The following is a 20131-nucleotide window of genomic DNA, read 5'->3' as shown; positions in this document are numbered from 1 at the left end:
TCATGACACTAATTTCCAAAATTCAGGAAGCAATTTCAACTTTACCCTTCATGTTAACTGCAGCTTTCAAGGCAAGCTTTGCGCTGAAATCATCCCCTGCTCAAAAAATATGAAAAAGAAAGTTCAACAAAATTTAATTTCCACATCTGTCATTGCTTACACATCTAATAAAAAATGAAGCAATACTTGTAGTTCGGAACACGATTGTCATAACATCAACCTCCTTTTACCAGCACAAGGAAATGGCTGCACTGTAACAACACAAATGAAACAGGATGGTGAGTCAGGGGGTTGGCTTGTAATACGTTGTATGTCATAAAGCAGTCTGTTACTCTGGTATTCACTCTAGGAAACAATCATCCATGACCTTTGAAAAATGTTACAGAATACAAATAGCAAGAGGATACTAGATGAGGTCATCATGACATCATTTAAACAATGATGTCAGAATGGAACATGATTTTCTGTTTGTTTTTGTTTTTCCATACCCACAACAATATCTGGCAACACTAAAATCGAACAACCACACTCACACACACATGCACACACACACACACACACAACACACTCACTCACACACACAACACACACTCACTCACACACACATAAAATGACATGTATGACTCATCTACAACATCCTTGAAACTTAATCCTTACATGGCAATGTCTGATGGGCAAATTGCAATGCTTGTGGAGCAAAAATAAATATGGAAGAATATCCGGCTATAAATGTGACAAGGCAAATAAATGAAACTTGTGATTTTGTGAATACTTCACAAACTTCTTTTTTTGGCAGTGCTAAAGGTTGGAAGTAGTTTTCTCATACATTTATAAATATGTTATAAACATCTTCAATGTTTTCTTTTCAATAAAGGTAAGAAAATAAAGGAAATTGAACATGTATTTGGATTTTTCAGCAAAGTTAAAGTTCAAATTTTAAGGATCTATGAAGTGTGAAGTCCTGAGAATTGAAACCTAAAGTGACTCTTTCCCACAATGTGCTGGTAAGCAGTAATCAATGTCACCTCCATTGGGTTTTTATCACTTTCCTTTTAGTCACTCATAGCTACCTCTTCTTGTAACATGTCTTGATTGTATTCTTACTCTCTGTCATTTCCAGAGCTTTTGTTTCTCTGTCAATTCAAAAGCAAGCACACACACACACACACACACACACACAGTCAAAGTACAGTCAAACATAATTACACACACATACAGTACTTCGAGACTGCGCATTGCCTGGGCTGAAAACCTCTGCCCCTCTAAAACCATGCTGATGCACAATTTAAACAAGAGACCCGCGGGTCTAGCGCTCACCTGAGTATCGCAAGTTCACCTTTCACGCAGTCACTAATCTAAATTAAAATTTGACCAGGCATTCTCAAGTAGAAGATGAAAATGTACAATAAGGGCCCAATTTTTTAAAGATTCCTTAATTTGGGGGGATTGGGGCCCCCTGGGGCCCTCTGGGTGGGGCATGGTGCCCATTTTGATAAATTGAGATCCTGACCCCCTAGGGATGCTACCTGCCAAGTTTGACAAAAATCCATCATGAGGTTTTCAGGAAGAAGATGAAAATGTACAATTCAGGCCCCCATTTGGACCCTTCCAACCACCCCCCCCCCCCCCCCCTACCCAAGAGGGGCACCCCTGGATCTCCTATGAACAAACTTCAAACTACAGTCATTAATGTACTCACTCATAATATTATCTCAGCTCTATAACTTCTGATTCTAGAGAAGATTTATAAAGATTCCTTCATTTGGGGGGTTTGGGACCCCTGGGGGCCCCCTGGGTTGGGCATGGTGCCCATTTTAACAAATTGAGATCCTAACCCCCTAGGGATGCTACCTGCCAAGTTTGGTGAAAATGGGTCATGGGGTTTTCAAGAATAAGATAAAAATGTACAATTTAGGCCCCATTAGGACCCCTCCTCACCCCCTCCCCTGGGTCCCAAGGGGGGCACCCCTGATTCTGCCATGAACAAACTTGAAACTACAGTCATCAATGTACTAACTCATAGTATTAACTTAGCTCTATCACTTCTGGTTCTAGAGAAGAAGATTTTTGCGGATTCCTTAATTTTGGGGGGTTTGGGCCCCCTGGGGGCCCCCTAGGTGGGGCATGGTGCCCATTTTAACAAATTGAGTTCCTAACCCCCTAGGGATGCTACCTGCCAAGTTTGGTGAAAATGGGTCATGGGGTTCTCAAGAAGAAGATGAAAATGTACAATTTAGGCCCCATTAGAACCCTTCCCCACCCCCCTCCCCTGGGTCCCAAGGGGGGCACCCCTGATTCTGCCATGAACAAACTTGAAACTACAGTCATCAATGTACTAACTCATAGTATTAACTTAGCTCTATCACTTCTGGTTCTAGAGAAGAAGATTTTTACAGATTCCTTAATTTTGGGGGGTTTGGGCCCCCCTGGGGGCCCCCTGGGTGGGGCATGGTGCCCATTTTAACAAATTGAGTTCCTAACCCCCTAGGGATGCTACCTGCCAAGTTTGATGAAAATCGGTCTTGGGGTTTTCAAGAAGAAGATGAAAATGTAAAAAGTTTACGCACGACGCACGACGGACGACGGACGACGGACGACGGACGACGGACGACGGACGACGCACGACGCACGACGCACGACGCACGACGGACGCCGGACGAAGGGCGATCGCAATAGCTCACTTGAGCCTTTGGCTCAGGTGAGCTAAAAAAAAACGGAAGGCGAAAGTCATGCTCTCACTTAAAAATTGGAAAATTGCACACATAATGCAGGCTAAATCAAACTTTTGAAGAGATAAAATTTGCATTTATGAGAACATATTTCATTTTTAATGACATTTAAACATACTGCTTTGCAGCTCTGAATATGTACTAGAGAACTGCACTTTTTTCTTACAAAGTCTACTTTCTGAGAAAAAAAGGTACATGTAGTATCACTGGTACAGACGTAATATTTATCTTTTGAAATTGATATTCTTGGTTCATCTTCATATATAGAATTCTCTTTAATTTAATTTCATTCTGTCATGTAAACCACTTTCTTTACTAGTACATTTGATAACAATATACTCAGGAATAATATTTTCAATACAAGAAATTACAAATACCTGTGCGGTACACAGAACACATCAAGTGTGAAATGTGCTCAGAGAAGGAAAAAGTTTAACACTTACTGCATCACAGTGTACTTCTAAATGTCTATCAGAGTGGGTTGGATGTAGTACAAACCTAACTCTAAAACCATACCTCACACAGTAAAAGGTGGCAGCTAAACAGAGGTGATGTAGGCTTTACTTATCCCACACAGTCTTCATTACTATTTTTGAACCTTCTTGGAAGGTTCATTTGAGAATCAAATATCTGCTTACAATATTTAACCAACAAGTTTCAGCATAATGATGTCTGATTGCTAGGCACCTTGAATTCCTTAAGCACCTTAGACTGAAGTTTACTGTATGAATCTTATCCACATGCATTAACACGGGCCAAGGAATGTTCTTAAATGTGTTGTGTAAGGGGGGGGGGGGGAGGATTTCAATGGTAAATGGAAGACACTGCCATTTTGACTCTGCTGATAAATGTCTCATGTAGTTCAAGCAAAGGAACCAAGTTTTTTTCTTCACCTCATTTGATATTCCATTCCATCACTTCACAACATTGCCTAAGCAAAACTTTTATTGCTTCTGAAGAAAAGGGGAAAAATTTGGACCTTTTTTTTTTTTCCAAGGTAACTTTTTGGCTTAATTGACTTTGACTCAAAAGAACCTTACTGTATATAACTTGCATGCTTGCTACACATGTATTTCCCCTTCCTTTGAAGACTATCCAACTCCCTTACCAATTAATCAGCCAAATATCACTTTAATTGTCTTATTTCCTCTTATTCAAATGTGAGCAAGAAGTTTAATCAAAGGTTTGGATATCTACCAAGATTACAAACTAAAAAGATTAAGCATGCACGGGCAGCAAAGACAACGTCACAAATCTTTTGAGGCAAATTCAGCATGGGGGAACTCTGAAGTTCTTAATAAAACCATTATCATTAAGATCAGCATGAACAATATCGGTAAATCTAGTCAACTGGACTTACTTGTAATTTGGAGTAGCGACGTTTCGCGTCCGCTCCGGGACGCTTCATCAGGCCGACTGATCTTTGGCGGCAATTGGTTGTTGACCCGTAACAGGGTTGGGGAATTTCGGAAAGCGCCGAGGAATCTTCCGAACCGAACAATCAGGAACAATCTGGATTCCTTCTTTGACCACATCAACAAGGTGAATAAGTACATCAAGTTCATACAAGAGAGAGCAAAGGAGGGAAAACTCGCTTTTCTGGATTGCCTGGTCAATATTCAGAGTGACGGTACGCTACACACATCAGTCTATAGGAAAGAAACACACACGGATCAGTACCTTTCCTTTGATTCGCATCACCCCCTGGTCCACAAGCTAGGGGTAATCAAAACCCTACTCCACCGGGCAGATATCATCTGTTCTGATGAGGACACGAAAATCAAGGAAAACAGGCACGTTAAAGAGGCACTCAGCACATGTGGATACAGCGGTTGGACATTCCAGAAGGCAGTTCATAAATCCAAACCAAGACACAAAGACAAACCGAACCAAAGCAAGACAACGACAGAAAAGCAGAGGTACAACGTGACGGTTCCCTATGTCTCCGGACTTTCAGAGAAAATCCGTAGAATCTCCAGCAAACATCATATTCCTGTCTCTTTCAAGCCTACCAACACACTGAGACAGAAGTTAGTCCATCCTAAGGACAAGACCCCGAAGGACCAACAAAACAACGTGGTCTATGGTATCCAATGCAAGGATGATGAGTGTGATGAGCTGTACATAGGAGAGACAAATAAGACCTTAGCCAAACGTATGTACCAGCACAGACGAGCTAGCTCGTCTGGATGTGGAGACTCTGCCGTATACTCCCATCTGAACAGCAGTAACCACACCTTTGACCACAAGGACGTAGTCATCTTAGATCGCGAGGCACGATGGTTCGAGAGGGGAGTCAAAGAGTCCATCTACGTTAAAAAGGGAGGAGCCATCCCTAAACCGAGGAGGGGGCCTGAGACACAACCTAGCCGGAGCCTACAACCCGGCAGTTCGGAAGATTCCTCGGCGCTTTCCGAAATTCCCCGACCCTGTTACGGGTCAACAACCAATTGCCGCCAAAGATCAGTCGGCCTGATGAAGCGTCCCAGAGCGGATGCAAAACGTTGCTACTCCAAATTACAAGTAAGTCCAGTTGACTAGATTTACCGATATTGTTCATGTGATACTTTACCTGGATGACTGAGAACATTCACAGACATTAAGATCAGCAGTTGCGATCTTAACAAATTTAATTTATAGAGGGAGACAAAGTGAAGAAACTTGCACCTGAACCTTCACCCCTCTGAATGATATCTTTCTTTCATTTAATATGCCTTGTCCGCCTTGGACTACTTAACATAACAATGTCGGAATTTCGGAACTTGGGTATTTGTTCCATGTTTATCGTGTCACTGCCGGCAATCAGGGACAGCCTGGTGGTAGTGTTGCCGCCCGGAAAGCAGTAGATGACAGGTTCAAGTCCCACTGGTTCCTTTTTTCCGACATGTTTGTTAATTTACAGATCAACAGTTGCGATGTTAAAAAATTTAATTTGTAGAGGGAGACAAAGTGAAAAAACTTGCACCAAAAACATTATCTTCAGTCCCGACTGATTCGAGGTAACCAAGGTTGACAGTACTTTACATTTAGCACGGCGGCAATATTCTGAGTTGTGGTCGAATGCTTCATCTAAGCTTTAAAAGGCACTACATGGTGTTACAAGCTGGACATACTAGGATGTACTCTCCCACACTTGGATTCTCCACTGAAAGCTGTGAATTCTAGCTCACATCCTGCTGATTTTCCCAGGCTTGCCTTCTCATCTGTGACTGTCAATCCAGGAACATGTAAACCAGTCTCCCCTTTCCTCTCTGATGACTGGTGTGACACCAGTTAGTAGTGCTATTTCAAGAGCATGTCTACAAAAGTGAAAAAAAAAAAGTAAAAGAGTGAGAAAGTGAGAAAAGTAAAACAAACACAACCTGTACTTCTCAACTATCAACAGCAAGCTCTAATATAAGTATGACAAAACCCCATCCACCAAATTCATTAATAATCAGTGCACATGTCACTCTATACGATAGCAGTCGGTTAATTAAACATCCGCTCATATGCCTCTTCTTTCTTTTAGTCTTTTCTTAACCAGTTGAAGACGGACTGATTTTCGAACAACATGCATTTCCCATTCACCCCAGCCCAAGAATATTTGGGACTAGTCTTCAACAGGTTAATTATAATTGTTTTCACATTCGAATTTCTAATTCTTACATCAGGCAAGAAAGTCTTTTTCACCAAAGATTCAATCAAATATGTGAAAAAAAAAACTTATCAAAAATACTTGATGTTAACACACTGCATGTGAATTGCGGATTGCAGTTTTTGTTATAAACAGGCTATACTTGAGGCGCCTTACAAGCTACTTACTACAAATGCTGAGGGCCACTGGACTCACGTCATATTTATCAATTCACATCATTTCAATGGATCCACAGATATTTGATTCTGTGGTAAAACTCTTTGGACCTCAAAGCTGAAATCTACATGTGTCCTACATTCTGCAGTTTTCTGCTATTTTCCTGCCTTTCCTATGTATATCAAACTGTTCATTCCATGTAAGATTTTATTCAAGTTTTCATTCTGTCACATTAATCTCAAGACAGCTTTTCCTTCTGCAGACAGCTTATTAGGAGCCTGAAAAAAATGTTCTCATGCAATTTCTATAAAATCATGATATACCATCAGCCTTTAATAGCTGTCCCTCTTCAGACTGGCAACATTTCATCATCTTTCTTCACCTTCTTTCATGGTCCTACATCTTCTCATAGCTGACCACGTGTCCACATTCTGTGCACTTCTTGCTGTACATGTCTTCCTCCTCATCGTAAGTCTCAGCCCCATAGGTGTGCTGGTGCGTACTGAGGTCTTTGGTCCACATACTGGTGCGTACTGCTCTCCTCAGCTCTGGTGACAGCCAAATAACATAGCCTACCTCTCTTAGCTACCAGGTAATGAGTTTTCTTTCACAAATACATTCCCAGTGGATTAAGCGTTCAATCATAAGAATATTTCCTCTAAAGTGGACAGCTACGATACGCTCAATTGATTTTGATTTATGGAATAACAGAGGTTTAACTAAATGGGTCTTTGACTGAAAATTGTAAAGAATTTGATGTTTCATATGTTTTCACAAATCAGTGATATCTCGGTTTACTTTTTGATGAACCTCTCTATTTCTGTTCAGCTTCTTTACAATACATCAAAGCTCACATGAACCTGGCAGGGAATTCAACTTTAAGAATGATATGGTGCTGTTTAATCTTGTAGCATCTTGAACCATTGAAGGAATGAAGGTGAAAAGCTCATTGTTGCTTTGCTAATTTTTGTCCCTCATTTCTTGTGACGAGATCACTGCCTCACCTAAAACACATGAAAACACCTTGGCTTGATGCCTACAGAGTAAATTAAGTGCAAGTGTAAGTCAATATTGCAGTCATACCTTTGACCTTTTTGTCATATTTCTTCTGCTTCTGCTTCTCCCTGTTAAGAATCCTCTGTTCTCTAGCCTCCTCCAGAGATGCTTCATCTCCCCAAACTTCCAGGGCTCGCTTCTCAACCTTAATAATGAGAAGAGCATATATATATATACAGTGAAACCCCGTTATAACGAGGTCCGTGGGACCGGCGATATTACCTCGTTATATCCGTACGCATCAAAAACAAAGAAAAACATAAGCACAACATCATAATACCCATCAATGAAACCTAAGAACATCCTTTGCGTTGTTATTACACAATAATGGACCATTATTATTGAGTGAATAAATGGAAATTATTTGTGAATTAGACGAAAAAGTATGGGCTGAAATGAGTTAAATCATTATTGTAATAATTCTTGTTTCTGAAGTGTTTTTTTTTTCTAAACACCAGCGCAAATAGAGTAACATACAGGCATTGCTTCCCGTAACTTGCAATGCGAGGTATTTTTACGCTGTTGGTGCCCAGCGGGAATGCGATGATTTCATGAATCATTTCGGCTGTAATCTTGTACAATGTACGATCGTTGCGCCCGCAGGGATTAAAAATGCGTTCTTTATTTTCTTCCAAAAATCTCTTCGCGTTTTGTACATCCGTTCTTGAAAAATATGCGACAGGATTGAATGTGGAAGGTTGTGATTCTTTTTACGCAAATCTGTACCTGGATGGTAGACCATTCTGAAAGAAAGAAAAATCTTCATTGTGAAATGCAGTGTTAAAATTGTGATAATGAACAAACCCAGATCTATTCAAACTAATAAATGCGTATGTTTCTTTTTCTGATTTAGGTTGACATGCGTCATCAACTTTTTTAACGCTACAGTCACCTGGCGAGATCGCGATGATTTCAGAATATTAAACGTACATGCGTTGTTTAACTTGCGAGTTATTTTACGCTGTTGGTGCCCAGCGGGAAAGCGATGATTTCATGAATCATTTCGGCTGTAATTTTATACAAAGTATGATTGTTGCGTCCGAAGGGATTAATAATGCGTTCTTTATTTTCTTCCGAAAATCTCTTCGCGTTTTGTACATCGATTCCGTTCTTAAACTGTTAAATGCGTTTGTTTCTATTTCCGAACACCGATTATTAACATGCGTTATTCAACTATCTTTTACGCTAATAAACTGTCACCCGGCGAGATCGCGATGATTTCATTAATTATTTTGGCTTCAATCATACACACTCATATTTAAATTATTTGTGAAATGATAATGAACAAATCCGGATCTATTCAAATAAATAATAAATGGGTTTGTTTCTTTTTCTGAACAACCGATTAAGTAGGTTAACATGCGTTATTCAACTATTTTTACGCTAACGTCCCTTGGCGGGATTGCGATGATTTCATTAATTATTTCGGCTTTAATCATCCACATTCATATTCAAATTATCATTTGTTAAATGACAATGAACAAATCAAGATCTATTCAAACTAATAAATGCGTTCGTTTCTTTTTCTGAACACCGATTAGGTAGGTTAACATGCGTTCTTCAACAATTTTTACGCTACTGTCACCCGGCGGGATCGCGATGATTTCATTAATTATTTCGGCTTTAATCATCCGCACTCATATATTTGCTAACCAGCAAAAGAACTGGAAGTTGGAACTAAAAATAGAAAGGATATAATGATGAGCTGCACATGCATTCCAATTGTCCATTTTTGGCAACAAGTTAAAGTTTTTGAATGCGTTATCCTTTTTTTTTTCCCTCATTGCGCTTTGGTCTGACCTAATATCACGCACGCGTATCTCGCGAAAAAGACTTGAAAATCAAATGATATGTTTAATAATTCAGTTACGAACATCGAAAGGCATTCCTGTGTCTTATCGCGTGGTTTAGAAGAAAATATGGAAGGAACGGCTCTCTGCAAATTAAACGGGAAAAAGACGTGGATAGCGTGAATTCGGTTTTCAATGTTTCGTTTGTCGCGTGTTTGAAAGCGACAATTTAGTCAAGAAATGGAACCTCGTTATATCCGATCAAATTGCTTATGTTTTTCTTTATCATGATGCACTGAAATTGTCCTCGTTATATCCGGAATCTCGTTATAACCGAACTCGTTATAACCGATTCGTTCTGCCATAGGTTTACACGCGAAGGAAAACGGGACCGACGCGATCACCTCGTTATAAGCGGTTCCTCGTTATAACCGAACTCGTTATAACGGGGTTTCACTGTATATACCCCCATTCAAACTAGAGTTTTTGTGTCAAGAAATGTCCTGTGGAATGTGGATATACATCTATTCTAGTGCTGCATGTCTAAATGATCATACATTAATACATGGTGTGAATATGCATCATTACATGACAGAATGGTTTGAGCATTGTTTTCTATGGATATCACATATAACATGTAAATCAATCTTTCACTGGCAATGAATGTGATATAAGGTTTTAAGAATACTAACTACTCAACATGTCTGAAAGAAGCCCATGTTTTGTGAAAGCTCACTGCTGGTTGCCTTTTCAGCATCATTCTTCTGTGGTCACAGGGACAGTTTGCCATATAAAACAAGATTCAGCTGTCTGTCTATGGACATTAAAAGATGTAACCGTTGCTACCATGTAACATACTTCCATCTGGAACCATTCTGTTTTTCCCCTCCAGATGTAAACATCTTTATGGTTATTAAGAATGAACAAAAAATGTGAAAAAATGGAAATACTTAAGCAGACGGATGCCACCCTCAAAAGGGGGCTAAAAGACAACTGACAAATTCTACTCCAAAATCAAACAAAAGCATATGATACTAATCATGAAACTAGTAGTGATAACACTTATGATAATAGTGTTGATGATGACCAAAATGATTATGGTGATGATGATGATCATCATCATAATCATCACCACAACAACAAAAACAACAACAACAATAAGATGAAGAAGAAGAAGAAGAATGGCAACAACAACAAAATTAAAAAGGAAACATGATCATAAAAACAATATACAGGCCTGTGGGAGATGAGACAATTGTCATACTGGTTTGAAAATAAAATGGGGGGGGGGGTTTAGAAATGTAACACACCTGCGATTTTAGAAACAGTTTCATCTCTCCCCATCGGATGTTGTGCGGGTTTTTCCTTGTGATGAACTTGAGGGCTGGTTCCCTCTTGTCAAAGTCTGCATCCTTCATCAGGTAGGTATTCCTCGCATCAGTCTTGGTGATGAGTTCGTGCTTCTCATCCAGATCTCTGAAGGGAATGAAGGCAGTATATATGTCAGATGTTTAACCCTCTGAAACAGAGCATCTCAAATTGTGAGTGATGTTTACATTTATAAAGCAAGGTGATGTTCGCAATGGCAGGCTAAAAAGGGATGGGAGCAAGGAGCTTGAAAATTTTACATTCAATATTAAAATCAACTGATCAGTCATAAGAGGTATACTCTGTTGTATAAAGCTATACATAGATAATCCAGTGTTACCCATGATAATCATGTTGTGTTATTTAGTGTTCAAGAGGCTAGAAATGGTGTGCAATAATAGGGAGCTTTAGCAGGGGAGACCTATGAAATATTATCATATGAAGACACAAAAGCAAACTGTTTTTAGATGTTTGAAGAGCACACTATTATATTTGATAAGCTAAAGTTATATTACCTTTATTACTTTCATTACATTATAATGACAATGTAATATACATTTAAACCACAGTTTTAGGGGTTAACAAGCTCTTTCAAGCTAATCTGAAGAGCAAAATAAGGCTGAGACATAGATGTTATCTGTTTCTCACTTGCACTCATCACAAACTGGATGATCAAAGTGTTTGAAGAGGTAGGAATCCTGAAAAGCCCGCCCACATTCTTCACAGCGAAGTCCAGCTCCTCCCAGAATTGGTCCTAAAAACATATAAAAAACACCAACTATAATGTCAATTCTTTTCTGCATTGAAGGTTGAAGGAAAAATCTGTCCTCATCAGCCAATCAGAGAAATATGTGGCAAGTGAAAGTGCAGGGGAAGAGACAAAAATCTGACTGTCATAGATTCAGCTTTGTTTACTTAGCATCTTTTACTCACAGAATTTCAGCATCTATTGTACAGAGATATCAGATATGTGGGACATAGAAAAATATATATTTTGAAGCAAATTTGTTATCGCTAGTAACTTTCCACAATGTTTCAAACACTCAAAATAATGTATCAAGGTACAACCTCCTTACCAGGTTCCTGAATAACTGTCACTTCTTGAGGTGTTTCATCCCCTTCCTCTAGGAGAAACCCCGCCCCAGTATCAATCACACGCCCTGTCCTCAATACCGGTTCAGACCTTCCTGATGCACCACTGCAAGAAATTCATGGGTAGACATAAACAAGGAGAGCTCACACTCTAAAGGCTGTATGTCAAAAACTAGTATTTCTGAATACATTTCAAACTTGATAGAGAGAGAGAGAGAAGCAGAGAAGTACAAAAAGTGTCATATAAACTACTCTTTATTGCAACTGCAGTCAATGTAATGACCAAGCACTGCACAATACCTTAAGAATAATTCTAAAGTATGAGGTTTTTCTTATAAAAATCAAGCTATAGGTGACTGGTGTTTGCAATTGTGCATTTTATAAAGTCATAACAGCTCACATTCAACTTGACATTGCATCCCTATAATTGCTGTTTCCCTGTTAAATATTTCAACAAGAATTGAGCAGTAATCCTGGTTTAATGTGACCATGCATCACAAAAACATCAAAAAGTCACCAGTCATGGATCTTAGTTAAAGGGTGTGTACAGTTCTGGTCGAGGTGAGGATATAGCTTTTAACATTTTGCGAGATATTTAGAAACCACCCTATGAGATGCCAAAGAGCATGCAGTTCTAAGGGGTATCAAAAGTTTATTCGATGAAAATCGGTTTTGAAATGGCTGAAAAATCAAAAAACGAGGTGAAACAAAGAGATCCTAATTAAGTTGTGGCATGTCATCTTTTATTATTAGCACTTTTTGGGATATCTCAGCCATTTGAAAAGCAATTTTTATCAAATAAACGTTGAATCCTTCTTAAAATTACATGCTCTTTCATATTTCATAAGAGGTTTCTCATTATCTCACTTAAGAATGTTCAAAACGTGAATCCCCACCTAAACCAGTACTGTACAGTCCCTTTAAGGGGAGATTTTGAAAGAGTAGACTCTTAGCTTTTAAAATTATGTATGTACTTGTAACTCAATAAAAATGGAATTTCTTGATCTATCTAAATAATTCAAGGAAAGTACACATTCTGGAAAAGTTTCTGAGAAAAAAAGGATTTGAAGTTTAGGGTCTTTTCAAGCACTTGATCTTACCCAGCTGCGCTATGTGCATTGAATGAACAAGGCAAGTGCCATAATGCGTCTCACCCATTCGCGTACCGGTACAAGAAATTGTACGCGAATGGAATATAACAGATAAATAAAAGAGATATAACAGATATAAAAGGAGATACAAAAGGGTAAGAATTTATGGCAAAAAAGAAACCTGCCATAAAAACTTAATATTGGGCCCTTAAAGTGCGTTGACCCCTGCCTGTGACCTTTGACCTTGTGGTGACCATCCACTCCCCAAGGGACATCTACCATCCAACTTTGGTCACAAACGGACCTATGGATCAAAAGTTATGACCCATAATAGAAACGCGCCATAAAAACTGAACATTGGGCTCTAAAAGTTCGTTGACCCATGCTTGTGCCCATTGACCTTGTAATGACCATCCACTCCCCAAGGGACATCTAAAATCCAAGTTTAGTCACAACTGGAGTTATGGATCAAAAGTTATGACCCATCATAGAAACGCGCCATAAAAACTTAACATTGGGCTCTAAAAGTTTGTTTACCCATGCTTGTGACCTTTGACCTTGTGGTGATCATCCACTCCCCAAGGGACTTCTACCATCCAAGTTTAGTCACAAACGGACCTATGGATCAAAAGTTATGACCCATAATAGAAACGCGCCACAAAAACTTAACATTGGGCTCTAAAAGTTCGTTGACCCCTGCTTTTTACCTTTGACCTTGTGGTGATCATCCACTCCCCAAGGGACATCTACCATCCAGGTTAAGTCACAAATGGAGTTATGGATCAAAAGTTATGACCCATAATAGAAACACGCCATAAAAACTTAACAGTGGGCCCTAAAGTTCATTGACCCCTGCCCGTGAGCTATGACCTTGAGGTGACCTTCATATGTAGTAAAGTGTGAAACTTTGTATGACCCCTCTTCCCTCGAAGTTTGATTGCAATTGAAGCCCAGAGTAAAGAGTTATTGAAGTTTTTGTAGCGTTACGGATGGATGACAGACGGACAGACGCCGCAGGCGATCCCTTAGTCTCCCCTCACCTCCGGTGGGCTCGACAAAAAAAAGGATGTAAATCTCCGTAGCAACCACAATGAAGGGATTATGAGATGATGCTGAAATTTTGCACACTTCTACACTTGTTCTATTCTTGACTGATAATACCTTTAAACATAGTAGCACCATCTTTTCAAAAGTTATCAGTCTTAAAAATGATGAGTGTGTAAAGGGCTTTTAAGAAATGAAAAGGGACCCATGAGACATACTTAATCATACTATTCTACAAAAATGTACGAGTTTGTGTTGGTTTTGTGATGCATTTCCACCCTACCCTGCCTGCAATATAGGAGCCTGCATCAAGCAAGTACTAACTATGACGTTTGGATATAAACTTTTCAGATCAGGGCCTTGTTTCATAAACTTTGTTATCAGTGACAACTGCCACATTTCTATGACAGATTTGCTCTTAGCCAATCACATGCAAGGATTTCAGTAGTTTTTAACAACTATGGTAACTTGACACTGATAACAAGTTTTATGAAACGGGGGCCCTGTGTGTCAGCAAAAAAAACCTGCTGTGTGTAACACTTTCAGAAAGTCAGTTTCATCAAAATATTCACCTTTTGTCTCCTTTGCCCTCTGGGTAGGGCCTGGCAGAGAGTCTTGCCTGCCTCAGCAGCAATGCTCTCTGTCGATTCCTTTCTACTTTTGCTCTCTGCGCAGCTGAAAGTTTGGATTTATTGCTTGGAGACTCACTTGAGGCACAGGAAGATGCATCAAACAGACTGGGTTCTGGATCCATGACAACACCACAGGCTGGGAATAGAGATGGAAAAGATGTACATATAATCATACATGTAGGCTTATGATATCTCTTGTACTGTAATGTACTGTTTTTAATTCCGCGGACTCAAGACATCGACTACTGGAACATATGGTAAGCAAAAATAATTGCGTGCTTACATTTTCGCGCTAGTTTCAGGTTGCGCGAAACGCGCGAAAATTTCAACACCGCAAAAATTTCCACTTTTACAGTATTTCTTATCTATGAAGATTCAAAACAGAGTCTTCTGAAGCAGATGCATCCAACATTGCATAAGGAGGTAGAACCATTGGGTCATTGGGCATGTTTTAAGCTTGTACGAGGAATTGCGTGAATTTTGCAAGCCAAGATTAGCAAAATTAAAATACACACAAAAGTTCTTGTTTACACTATAGTATATGCATTTAATGTAAGAGGAAACTCGCAAAAATGTCATGCTGTGGAAAGGCCGCTGGCTCCAATTCGCGAAAATTTAATGCTGCGAAAATACCGTGTTTTACAGTACTTGTTTGCTGGTACCCTACATAGGTTTGCCTCTTTGCTTCACCTTCTTGAATCACTTAGTAAGTGCAGTCAGGGTACAGGTCAGGCTTTGAAGAATTTCCTGTAATGTTTTTATTGGACGATTAAAATGAATTGAATTGAATTGAATTGAAAAAGTACCAGACCCATGGTCTTATCTAGCCTCTTTTACAATTACGTCTACTAGCTAATACCAATAGTAGTACTGCTAAAGCTGCTATTCTAGTGCTAGAGAGGGCTACTGCCCTACAGGCTACAGCTATATACACTAGACTACTGTAAAACGAGAAATTTTTGAGTGCATTCTAATTTCTCCAATTTCACAACAGCCAAGATTCACAGAACTGAAATGCAAGCGAAAGTTAAGTTCTTGTCCACACCAATGGCAATTCATTGCTATTGGGTGCCTTGACTTTTTGATCCAAATTAAGAAGATTGGTCTGTATCTGGTCATCAGGGATATGTTCCGCGGAGACTGCATCTGGCTTCATGGAATTCCCTCCTATGTCTAAGGAGGAGAGCCGACAAAGTAAAATAAATAAATAAATAAATAAAAGGCTCCTCCGGACAGACGGATTTTTGTGTGTAGATATTAGTATTAAAGCTAAAAGTAGTACTAGCTCTAGTAGAACTAACCATACACAGCCCAGTCACTGTATTCGCACAGCGTATTAAACAGCGTCTGTTCGGGCTTTAGTAGAACAAACGTTAGATCTATGCCTATGTCAAATGGGTGATTGATGGATGCCTGAGCTGTGCTGTGGCAAGTCGCGAAAAGTTCATGCCACAAAAAAAAAAAAAAAAAAGGCAGTCGACTCCTATTTGTAGAAATGTCATTTTCATATTTCTTGCTTTCATAATTCACGCACACAGTATAAGATAGACTATCACAGACTCCCGGTCATGTCACAGAACGTTGTTGTGAAAGGTCAACAACGCAACCAACGGTAGTAGCTACTAGTTACAGTGAGTGTAGTGGTGGGGGCGGACGCACAGCATACACAAACACTAAAGCTAGTACATGGGACTGAGGTCATACATTATATAATGAAAAGTTCATTGTTTCATTCCGACACAACTAAATTTCATAGCTTCTTTACATATGGGGAATGCGAATCTGTCTCGAGACAGTTATCAGATCTGTTCTGTGAGATAACTCCTGGTAAAATAAAAGCACACAGTAGCCTACATACCTGTGAAACCTGTGAACTCAGCAACGAAATAGACGAATCGGCTCGGGCGCCTAGAGTAGCAGTAGCATGCTTGCACTGTATTGCGCAATAATGACAACAACAACGATTTGCACGAAATAACATACATGTACTACGAGTACACGTTATGTAGTGAGAGGCAGGAGGTGAAGATATTGGGGGTTTATTTTTCGACAGATCTGAAATTGAAATTCGACAGATCTGAAGAAGAAATGAATTATAAGGAGATACTTAGTAAAATAAAAAGATTATCAAGTTGGTGGAAACAAAGAGAATTATCTTTGATGGGTAAGATTCATTTACTTAAAACATACGCATTATCTAAATTGAATTATATATCATCGTCAATTGTTGTTCCTTCGTGGGTATTTGCAGATGTTAAAAAGATTTGTTTTGAATTCTTATGGAAAGGAAAAGACTGCATTAAAAGGGCTATTTTGTATCAAGATTATGGAGAAGGGGGACTTAGAATGATGAATTTTGAGTCGTTTGTTAAAGCTCAAAGATTAATGAGGGTGAATATATATATATATATATATATATATATATATACATATATTTTTTAATTTTTTTTTTTTTTGTGGAGAAAAGAATATGACCTGGAAAAGATTTTTTCAATACTAAGTATGTTTTTAGGTCACTTGGTGGCATTTTAATTTTTCAGTGTAATTTAGAAACAAATAAACTTTCTTTGAAAGTTCCGAAATTTTACAAAGAGATCTTACAAGCGTGGCAAGATTTGGGAAGTCTGAGAAATTTATAAGAGGGGCATATTAATCAAATATATAGTATTTAATAATAGATTTTTTTTGTTTATTTAAAGGTAAAATGACATAAAATCATAATGAACTCTTCTTAGGAAAAATATTTATAGATTATGTCATTTTGATGGAAAAGGTATACAGCCGATTATTTACTTTCAAAAAGTGACATAAAAAGGTGACATATCTTCGAGAAAGATTTACACGCATTTTTAAACTGATTTACAGCAGTTATATACATTGGAAATACGAGATCAAGAGAGTAATTTCGCCTTCTCTACAAAAGAAACCCAAGTTATTTTTCTCTGACCCTGAGTCACAACTCTTATCCCAAAGCTTAGGGAATTTCAGTTTAAACTTCTTCATGGTGTACTTTATATAAAAGTTAATCTGTTGAGATTTGGGTTTGTTTCGGATGATATTTGTTCTTTCTGCAAAAAGAGCACTGAGACATATTCACATTTATTTTGGGAGTGTATTAAAGTGCAGGAATTGTGGCAAATTATTATTCAGAAATTGAATTTAGAAGAATTAGGAAACATGAATTGGGAAGTTGTTTATACAGGTATATCCGGAAACTTATTAAAAGTGAAAGGATAGGATACAATATTATATTGATGGTTAAATATATTCTATATTTAGCGAGATCAGAAGGAGAGGTATCAAAGTTTAATGATGTTACAAAGCATATAAAAATGTGTAAAGAAGAAGAAAATAAGATAGCAAATAAAAGAGGAACAGTTGGAATGCATTTGTTAAAGTGGGAATATATGGTGTATACCGCGAGGATGATATGTGATTTTCTTTTTCTGTCTTGATTTTGCCGTATATGCGAGTTATTGTAACATCATTTTCATTTTCCCCTCTCTATTGCTTCTACCAATTCCACATCATATCCACATTATGATTAGGATGCATTTTATTGTATGAGAAACAAAATGGCAATTTACATGACAGAGTCATTCAAGTGTGATAAAACCTGAAACCTGAGGGCTGAAGGCACGGGTGGAGGGGGGGGGGGCATGTTGGCATTGTGTGGGTGTGTGTATGGGTGCATGTGGGGGTGGTGGTGTATGTTGGCATTGTGTGGGTGTGTGTATGGGTGCATGTGGGGGTGGTGGTGTATGTTGGCATTGTGTGGTGGTGTGTGTGTGCATGTGTGTATGTTTTCTTGCAAATGGCCTTGTTTTTTCCTTTTTTTTCTTTCTTTCAAGAAGCAATGAAATATGCCCAGTTTTGTGTGTTAAGCGAATTATCTATTTTGTTCCCATTTTGTGGGCTTTTTGCGAGAATATGTGTTTCAACAAAAAAAAAAGCGGATTTCGTTTCCTTAGTTGAAAGAGTTACAATGTATGTTTGACATAGAATAGTTTGCACAATGTTGGTGTTACTGCATTTTATCTTTCTATAGTGTAAGATTGACGTTACTTTGTACAATGTTTGTGTATAATGCAGTTTGTCTTTGTATGATGTTTTGTTTTTGTTTCTCTGAATGTTCTGTTTCTGTGATATGAAATTAAACAAAATTCGAATAAAGAATTATAAAATAAAAAAATAATTGGGATGCGCGATCAGGATGGGTATCATCACATTTTTTAAAAATATATATGTGATTTCGCCCTCAATCGTGCTCATAGGGCTAGATGTTCAACTGACGTAAATCTCAGGGGCGGCGCAGCTGTGGGGGCCGTGGGGGCTCGGGCCCCCACACTTTTTGTGCACCATACAAAGGAATACATAAGGTGTCATCACTTAGGGCCCCCACACTTTTTTCAACCCGGAAGTACGTAACAATGGAAGGGGAGAGAATGAGCTGAGGACCTTTTTTTTTTTTTTTTTTTTTTTTGCTTGTTAGCTGAAGAGACCCGGAAGTGGACGGGGAGAGATGAACTGAGGACCTTTTTTTTTTTTTTTTTTTTTTGCTTGTTAGCTCATGAAACCCGGAAGTGGGTCCCCACACTTTTGAAAACAGTGCGCCGGCCCTGAATCTGATTTGTAATTAGCCTAAAATCTAATGAGTATAGCATTGAAGTTTCTTTTTTTATTCTTTATTTCAAAGAACTTTTATCATTTCTTGAGATTATCCTATTATTCAACGAAACAAATTATATTGCTGTTAAACTCAAAACTCAAAACTCAAAACTCAAAAACCTACTGCACCGTGCAATACCAACCTACCTGACAAAGTGACAGAATAATCAGCATGTTGAGTGCGGCCACTCACCAGGAAGAAGAAGAATGAGGGAGGTATCATTGACCCTTAAAGGACCTGTTTACCTTTGGGAACAGTGATTTCAAAAATGTAAAAAACAGTAGAAAAAACAATAATAGAAATGGGAAATTGAACAGGAGATGGGGGGGGGGGGTTCATTCTCCCCGCTTTTTTTTTTCACCATACAAAGGAACACTTAAGGTATACCCCCCCCCCCCCCCACACACACACACACACACATGCACACACATGCTTTTATTTTCACCCTGGAAGTGCATAAGTGGTACAAGAAAGAAATAGATAGAAACCTTGAAATGTGAGTTACAGAAGTTGTGCTGAAGACCTTTTTTGTTTTTACTTCTTTTTTTTTTTCTTTTTTTTGGTCAGCTGACCTACAGGTGCCTGATCTCTGGCACACTACAGAATGTTGCGCTGTAGACTTTTTTTTTTTTTTTTTGCTTGTTATCTGATGAAACCTGGAATTTCGAGTGGCACCAGAAGTCTGAAGTGGGACCCCCACATTTGGAAACGTGGTGCCGGCTATGGTTTGCATGTTTTTGTTGTGGCTCTGTTGGCTTTTATTATCCATTATGAAGGTGTACACAAAAGTTGAATGTGTTTGTAAACTGATGGTCTATTCTTGATACAATGCCATGTGAATGCAACATTATGACATGAATTGGGATT

General features: G+C 38.7%; 2 protein-coding genes across 2 annotated transcripts; one reads left to right on the top strand and one right to left on the bottom strand.

Moving 5' to 3' along the window:
* Window positions 1–996: 996 nt before the first annotated feature.
* Window positions 997–6006, top strand: LOC139740460 (uncharacterized). The gene is made up of 3 exons (XM_071651056.1): window positions 997–1004; window positions 4184–5118; window positions 5951–6006. The coding sequence occupies exons 1-3, from the start codon at window positions 997–999 to the stop codon at window positions 6004–6006; spliced, it is 999 nt and encodes a 332-aa protein (XP_071507157.1).
* A 912-nt stretch (window positions 6007–6918) lies between these two features.
* On the bottom strand, window positions 6919–16492 carry LOC139740440 (DNA repair protein complementing XP-A cells homolog). The gene is made up of 7 exons (XM_071651033.1): window positions 16454–16492; window positions 14536–14731; window positions 11813–11934; window positions 11385–11490; window positions 10679–10844; window positions 7606–7723; window positions 6919–7070 (listed from the first exon to the last, which is right to left on the bottom strand). Exons 2-7 carry the CDS (start codon window positions 14715–14717, stop codon window positions 6919–6921), a joined length of 846 nt encoding a protein of 281 aa, XP_071507134.1. The 5' UTR covers window positions 14718–14731; window positions 16454–16492.
* Window positions 16493–20131: the final 3639 nt, after the last annotated feature.

This window comes from Diadema antillarum, unplaced genomic scaffold (assembly GCF_040938485.1).
Source record: "Diadema antillarum isolate AM-2024a unplaced genomic scaffold, OU_Dant_1.0 seq00000854_RagTag, whole genome shotgun sequence".
Classification (NCBI taxonomy): domain Eukaryota; kingdom Metazoa; phylum Echinodermata; class Echinoidea; order Diadematoida; family Diadematidae; genus Diadema; species Diadema antillarum.
The sequence above is the reverse complement of the archived record's forward strand: the minus strand, read 5'-3'. Positions and strand labels throughout refer to the sequence as shown.